Source organism: Mercenaria mercenaria, chromosome 19, assembly GCF_021730395.1.
Source record: "Mercenaria mercenaria strain notata chromosome 19, MADL_Memer_1, whole genome shotgun sequence".
Lineage (NCBI taxonomy): Eukaryota > Metazoa > Mollusca > Bivalvia > Venerida > Veneridae > Mercenaria > Mercenaria mercenaria.
In genome coordinates this window covers 38021231-38029677 of record NC_069379.1, presented here as the reverse complement: position 1 = coordinate 38029677, position 8447 = coordinate 38021231, and the positions used below count along the sequence as shown (strand labels likewise).

The following is an 8447-nucleotide window of genomic DNA, read 5'->3' as shown; positions in this document are numbered from 1 at the left end:
CATATCTCAGGAACTTTTGATTGGAACTGATGGATTCATTATGGAATCCAAGACCTATTGTTGTTCAAGATATTTTGCAAGTCTGTATCAAATCAAACCATAAATGAAGTCTTTATACAGCTGCAAAAGCCAAAATACATGTAGCAAATTTTGCGCCCGAGGTTTTGAACTTAACCATTCGGTCACAGATGCCTCTTTTAATATTCAACATTGACAGATGATTAACAATTCAATATAATTTATGCCGGCCACAGAGGTCCCTTTTTATATTAAACATTGACAGATGATTAACAATTAAATATAACACAGAGGCCTCTTTTAATACTCAACATTGACAGTTGATTAACAATTCAATATAACTTAACCACCAAGCCACAGAGGCTTCTTTTAATATTCAACATTGACAGATGATTAACAATTAAATATAACACAGAGGCCTCTTTTAATATTCAACATTGACAGATTATTAACAATTCAATATAACTTAACCACCAGCTAGGCCACAGAGGCCTCTTTTAATACTTTTTCAAAAACTGTGAAGATGAAATTAATGAACATCCCCTTTGTAACCCAAACATCCTAATATTCGCAACAGGAAAATCATTCAATAAAAACGTGATTAAAAAACACAGGTAAGATTTAATAGCTTTTTAAACCTCTGTTTTTTATATTCGCTTTTAAAAGATGAATTAAATGTACTTGTTTCTGAAAGTTTATTCACAATATTAAAAATACAAGAGAATTAGTAACAAAATGACGGCCATTTTATGGACAGTAGTGGAAATTAATTACTTCCGTTTGTTTCTTTTCATGAACTGAGTTAAACATAATAATAACTCATGGATCTATTTAATGAATATTAGTTTATCTGAATTTCATTTATTAGAAAAAAACAACTTATTTCAGGTTTTACTATGGAAGATGATGAATTCAACTTCTATAGAATTGTAAAGAGCGAGAAAAATGTTGCACAACCAGCCCTTAAGGAGTTGTTTGAAACCCTATGGAACAGAAAATTCCCTGAAACTCCATGGAAAAAAGATTCCAATAGTGTTCAATTGTTTGAACAAGAGGAACAAAAATACTTCCAAAACAGTTTGGATGGATTATCTAACAGAGAAAAGGGAAGAAAAAGGGACATAAGAAACCGACTTCTGAGCACATTCCGAGGTAATCAGTGGGAAAATTATGAATGGGATATCAGCAAATTTGTATATGCTTTAGTACACTCTAAACTCTTTCAATTACATCAAATTGATGGGTCATGTATGCCAATTAGCGAGCACATTGTCCAGATAAAAGTCATTTGTAACAGAACTGCTCATTTCACAACAGCAACCTGTGATAATGCCAATTTCCAAGAAACTTTAAAGACAACAGGTGATCACATAAAAGCATTAGAATTAGCACAACTGAATGTGTCCCCATACCTTGAAGATTTACAGAGAATACAATCACAGGAAAAACCTGTTTCTGGTGAAAAATGGTGGGAGATGAAAACACAGTTTGAAAGGCTGAAAAGTCAGCAACAGATATATGAAGAAAGTCAGCAACAGATATATGAAGAAAGTCAGCAACAGATATATGAAGAAAGAGAGAAAAGATACACAGTTGTTGAAAATTTAAATGAAAAACTGGAAGGGCTGAAAACTGAAGAAGAATTGCAGATGGAAGGATATTCTGAAGAAATTAAGAAGGCCTTTGATTTTTGATCTTTTGGTTTACGGAATCGCCGCTCAAAAAAACGTGTTTTCAGAAAAAAAATAAAATTGGAAAAAAGTGATTTTTTTATTTCCTCCGCTATGACATGAAAGCTTGCAGAAGAAAAAATGCACCGCGTATTCCAAAAAGAAAAAAAAGTCTCGTTCTTCGAATATCCGTCACGGCGAACGAGTCAAATCAACATTAGGAATTCCTATAATTCTATTTTTAAACTTCATATCTTATGCATGACGTAAACGTCCAATTAAAATTTCCAATATATACTGCGCCCAATCAGGATGCTTGTTACGCAATTTACGAAACGTTTAAAAATGGCTGCGCCCAGGCTGTATTATTTCCGAAGTTTTGAAGTAATTTTAATGAAAATGCAAGAACATTCAAAGTTGCGACGTAGTGCTTTCCTGAAAAAATGGCCAATTGTCGGTGATATGCAATCTGTATTTAGTATACAACTACGTTATGGTAACTGTCGTTCCAATAGCGCAATGCTTATTTTACGGTGATTCTATGCACCGCTTATTACGCGAACTTGAAAGCATTTTTTCCCGAAAAATATCATTTAAATACACAATGATGACAGTACTTTTGTTTGATGATATAAACTGGTACAGGGGACATTAAAACTGTGTAATTGTAAGGCCCGGTAAGCAAACGTTTAGCCTGTACAGCTTTTTGGCGTCCGGTAACCTATTTGTTTATAAGTTATGAATTACGTATTTTTAATGAAATTATTGAATGTTATATATTAACATCAGATTAATGTTGATTATAGATGTAATTACTGTCTTTTCCAATGTAGCTGTGCAGTAGATGTGGCAAGACAAATATTGACTAACAGAATTTTCAAAGATCATTGCAAAGATGAACTGTTGTGTTACATTAGGCCTATTCATAAAATAAATTAACAAATACCAAGAAAACAAAATGAGGAAAGGCAAGGCTTCCAGTTAACAGACATAGGCTAGGTGTCTGTTTACCAGATGGCTAGACACTTCCTATTCCTAACACTTAAAAAGAAAATTGCTTATTAGGCACAGTGCAATGTATGTTGTCATATAGCTGTACCCCTAAGTTTCAGATTGGGTCCATAAACAGCCAAGATGCTTGAAAGCTGCTGAGTGTGAAATCATATATCCATGGGTTTAAGATCTGACAGTGTTGTTCAAATGTGGGGAATATTAGATTTTTCCATCTGTTATTTTAACAGAAGGTATTAAATTTCAGTCAGTGTTTAACATAATATGACTTCTATGTTTCCAATCATTTAGTTTGTGAGAATATATGCATGCAGTTTTTATGTATAGTACAGTCCTTTCAAGAAAAATGTTACAGCTACCTGCCCAGCTGTATATTAATGTAATTTCACAGAAATACCAAGACAAAATTTTTTCTCAAGCTGCTATGACAAGCCCCTGGAGGCTCATTTTTAATCAAATATAACCAAGGTCACAAGTATATTTGCAGGAAAAAGCATCAAAAGTGGGAAAGAAGATTATAACATGCAGCCTGTGTGATGTTATGTAGAATTTACCCATATTCCTTTCAAAGGTCCGTTTCCTACGGAGAAAAAAAATTCTAATTCTGTTTTTTAATTTTATTTTTTTCCCCTCCTCCTACGACCATGTGTCATCCTGGCGGTTCGTAAACCAAAAAATAAAAAAATAATGGCCAAGGGTTCAATCTGAAAATGAATCCCAGAAGCAGAAACATTTGAAAGAACTTGAAAAACTCAAGAATGAAAATGACTTACAAAAGCAGAGATACCTTGAAAAACTAAAGAGGCTGAAAACTGAATATGAATTGCAAAAGCAAGCACATTCTGAAGAAATTCAGAGGTTTCAATCTGAAAATGAATCACAGAAGCAGACACATCTAGAGGAACTTAAAAAGGTCAAGAATAAATACACAAAATATAAATTAAAAAAGCAAAGATATCTTAAAGAACTTAAAGGACTGAAATCTGAAAATGAACTACAAAAGAGAACAAATCCAGAAGAACTCAAGTATGAAAACACATTAAAAAAGCAGTCATATTCAGCAAAACGTAAAAAACTTCAGTCTATAGATATAGACGAACCAGAGATACAGATATCTCCAATAAAAAAAGCGGGTATCAGAAAGTGATCACTTAATATGTGGAATCCGATATACTTCAATCACTTACCGGCTTGGCACACACATGTACCTGGGGCCTACGGCCTATACAATGGTATTAAGCCTAACATAATATAACTATTGCTGAAGTACTTCAAAGTTTAATATACCGGTATCTCTGATTTCTACTAGAATGTATAAAAGTACTTATCAACAACTTATACAAGTTGTTTTGTAAAACTTTTCACTTCTAGCTTACAAATATTTTTCAAAAACTGAAGGAGGTGTCAAAAACAGAAATGAACTTGATGACTGACATTAGCATTGCAGTAAAAATGTGTGCTGAAATTGGTTTACTTTTAAGAAAACCACAGCTTGTTTCATCTAAGTTTGAACTTGATATGTCATTATTATGTTGCAAGGCAAGTCTCTGATAGTGCCTTATCTAGGGCCTACGGACTACACAAGTAAGCTTATTACAAATTCTTGTACCCAGAAGAGAGCACAAACTAATTTCATTTCAGAAGTAAAAGCACTTTATGGTTAGCTAATAAGTGAGTAACTATCTGCACTTATTTAGTTAAACATACTGAGATCATTTGAAACCTTTAACCAACTTTATTAACGTTTAACACATAAACTTTTGAGTTTAGAAATAGTAACATTCACTGAAATTGCATAATGACACTGCTAAAATGGTATAATCTTTTGTAAAATAATAAGTTTTATGAATTAACAAAACCAAACCTTAGAACTTATTTGTGCCATCAAGGAAATTTTAGGGTTTTCCCAAAATGTAAACAGGCCTACGGACTATACATAATTATAAAAGAAGTCAACAGCTTGCCTTATATAACTTATTTACATTTATGTAACTTGTGAAGTATCAAAAAGAGCTAACAAAATCTTATGAACAATAAATTAAATAACTGAACATTATATTTCCTTACTATCAATGGAACAAATAATTCCTAAATGTTTGAATTCAGAAATACAACAATACAGATATATGACATTACCTGCAAGAAAAAAGAACTTTGACTTACTCACTTATTTGTGGATCTAAAAGCCGAATACTTGAAATATTCATATACAAACATGGCATTTAAATGTTTTGCAATATTTGAATTATTTCTAGAATGCAGAATAACTATTGTACAAATGACTTAATATGTCAGTTTTTCAGAGAGTTATAAAGCACCAGTATTTTGTTAACTGAAATTTGTGGAAAATCCATCTGCTGTGCCTCTAATTTTCTGTTCCCATTCTTTATCTCATCATTTACCAAAATTTGTCTCTGTATGTGTTTCCTTTCAAGCTCTTTGGCAGGCATTTTCTCACATCTTGATCATTTTTAACATCCTGCAAACAGGTATCTACGCATACTCCTGCATTTCTTACCTACATTGTCAGATTTGCTTTTACTAGTACTGGCACTATTTTCAGGCTCAGCCTCTTTATTATTATTTCTTGGTGTAGGTTTCATAGTTTCATTAATTTAGATTTAATATCCTGTGAAAATAAATGTTTGTATTTAATGCATATCATTTTAACAATTTTTTGTATAGTCCATACTAGTTACTTCTATAAATTTTTAAATACTATATCACCAAATTTAATATTTAGCATAAAACATTTTCTATTTAGTTAAGGTAGATGATTAGCTCTACTTCTTACACTAAAGCCAACAACCTATATTCTATGTTATTGGTGACTGCCATTATTGGCCTGAAGGACTGATGTCAGTTTCATTGTAGTGCACAAAACAATTTCTACATAAGTACTGAATTTTGTGTACTATGATGCTTCAGATGCTGAGTGTGTTTAAACCTTACTATTTTATCAATTTTCCTTGCTTGTAACAACTTCATGTTTATTTATCAGGTTATTAAAGAATTAGAATTTGGGGCCTACAGACTATACTGTATAGACCGTAAATGGTTTTACCCTGAAGAACAGACAAGGAGTTGATGCTCTAATTTATTCTTAGTGATAAATGCTAGTTACTGCCTGAAACTAAAACACTGTATTTCATTATAAAGTTACTGCAAATGTTTCTTTGCCACTACCTGTAATTATGGGCCTACGGACTATACAAACAAGAGCTGTCTGATGACAGCGTGCTCGACTATTCAAAGAATTGATTGAAAATTGGGGTCAAAATATTTCCACAGATATTCAGACAAAAGAAACAAATAGATTAGACAAACAATGTTCCTGTATTTCTTTGATTTGATAAGTCTTGCACTAAATGGCAATGTATGAACCAATTCCAAAGTCCAAAAAGGGCCATAATTCAGTCAAAATAGTTATGTACTCTTGCCTACAGATGGAAATCATAATGATAAACAAGTGTTCAAAGTTTAAAAGCCATATGTCAAATACTTTTGACAAAACGTAGACTTGTATGAAAAGAACCAATTTCAAAGTCCAAAAAGGGCCATAATTCAGCCAAAATAGATGACAGAGTTATGTACTCTTTCCTACAGATAGAGACTATTATACTAAACAAGTGATAAAACTTTCAAAGCCATATGTCAAACACTTTACAAATAATATGAACTGGTACGGAAAACTTATAGATTTCTTTGTCAAAAAGGGCCATAATTCAGCCAAAATCCTTGATGGAGTTATGTACTCTTGCCTATAACTGGACATGGTGATGGTAAACAAGTGTTGAAAGTTTCAAATCTTTATCTCAAAAGACAATGTCAAAATGTGGACTGGTACGAAATATTAACCCTGATTTCTAAGTCAAAAAGGGCCATAATTCACCTAAAATCCTTGATGGAGTTATGTGCTCTTGCCTGTAACTGGACATGGTGATGGTAAACAAGTGTTGAAAGTTTCAAATCTTTATCTCAAAAGACTTTGTCAAAATATGAACTGGTACGAAAAACTTAACCAAGATTTCTAAGTCGAAAGGGGCTATAATTCAGCCAAAATCCTTGATGGAGTTATGTGCTCTTGCCTATAATTGGCCATGGTGGTGGTAAACAAGTGTTGAAAGTTTCAAAGCTTTATCTCAAAAGACAATGTCAAAATGTGGACTGGTACGAAAAACTTAACCAAGGTGTGATGCCGACGCCGACAATGTAAAATTTTGCATATATTCACAAAAAATATTCAGGCATTTTATGTAGTACTGTTACTAGATATTTGAAGTTATATGCTTTATACACCCAGCAACAGTAATTTATTTACAAATCTATTACTTTTAATTTGATTGTCTTTACCTTAAAAAAATGGGTGAAAAAACTCAAAACTTATAACAAAGGTACACTTTTATACAAATAACTATTCAGTTATCAATTTTGGTCCGATTTTGATTCTGTAACAAGAGTGCCAGAATGTCACAATATATGCCCGTCACAGCAAATTTCTTTACACTAGCACCTGTATTTGCAAATGGAATTTTAATTTTCTAGTTGTTTACAATGTTGTTGTTTTTTTTAGAAATTATTGTAATTCTTTTATTTTTCTAAGTCCTCAAAAAAAAATCCTTACCAGGTAGAGATACCTTAAAATACACCCAAAATTTGAAAGTAAGAGGTTATTATCTTTCCATTATGAAGTATGCACTCGCTCTTCTACAGAAAAATACTGTGCTCCTTCAAGATGCGCAATATTTTCACTACAGAACTCACACATATTTCCCGATACAAAGCTAATAACCTGTAATAATCATAGAATGATAATATTATGATTATAGATTTGTATTTGTTTAGTTCAGTGTTAGATCAAAATACTGTTCAATGAGTGAACACAAAATGCAATAACTTCATTAGGCGTAAAAAAAAATTGTTTGTTTCCGGTATCCCGACCTACCCTAAATTTTTGGCCCGACCCTAAATGTTTTTATGGCCTTGGAGAATATTTTTTTCAACTTTTTAACAAAAAGTTGCAAAACTGCACTTTTTATGCTTTAAACATGTCCAGTGATGTTAGAAATCAACTTACTGATGTTCTGAAGGCATTACCCCCTTATTTACATTCATTTTTTGACACAAAAATAATTTCCGAAAAGTCTCCCTTAATAAAAAAAAAAATCCAAAAAAAAAATGTTTGCAACCTACCTACCCTAATTTTTTTGAGCATGTTACCGGAAACAAAGAATTTTTTTTTTTTAGGCCTTAATGGTGTAGGCCTCTAGTGAAATTGTCATATTTGGTATTCATGAGTACAAAATATTTTGATCTTACATGAAAAACAAAAATAATTATTTTCTTTTCCTTTTGATTTTCAGTTGTTTTAATCAAACTTTGTATAATTGAGCCATGCCATGGGAAAACCAACATAATGGCCTTACGACCAGCATGGATCCATGCTGTTGGCTTTTATAGCCTACTGCATTTAGAGAAACCTTTAGTGAACAGCATGGATCCTGACCAGACTGTGAGGATGCGCAGGCTGGTCTGGATCCATGCTGGTCACAAAGCCACTATGTTGGTTCATGGCGCGACTCATATTTGTTAATTTGTATTTAGGAAAACTTTTGATTATACTGGATACTTAAGAAATCTACCAAGCTCTGATGTGTAAATTAAGGTAGTGGGCCAGTAAAGAAAATTTGTAATTTCTGATTATGTATCCTGGTATAGCATTTTGTCATTCTTCAACCATAATTGTTG

The 8447-nt window shown here is 32.4% G+C and overlaps 1 protein-coding gene across 1 annotated transcript; it reads left to right on the top strand.

Moving 5' to 3' along the window:
- The first annotated feature begins 495 nt into the window (after positions 1–495).
- On the top strand, positions 496–7878 carry LOC123542218 (uncharacterized). Its single transcript, XM_045327933.2, has 2 exons — positions 496–632; positions 907–7878. Exon 2 carries the CDS (start codon positions 915–917, stop codon positions 1710–1712), a length of 798 nt encoding a protein of 265 aa, XP_045183868.2. The 5' UTR covers positions 496–632; positions 907–914; the 3' UTR covers positions 1713–7878.
- Positions 7879–8447: the final 569 nt, after the last annotated feature.

Bases quoted from the DNA above. Each gene is read 5' to 3' on its own strand.
- LOC123542218 (XM_045327933.2), top strand. From the start codon at position 915: ATGGAAGATGATGAATTCAACTTCTATAGAATTGTAAAGAGCGAGAAA.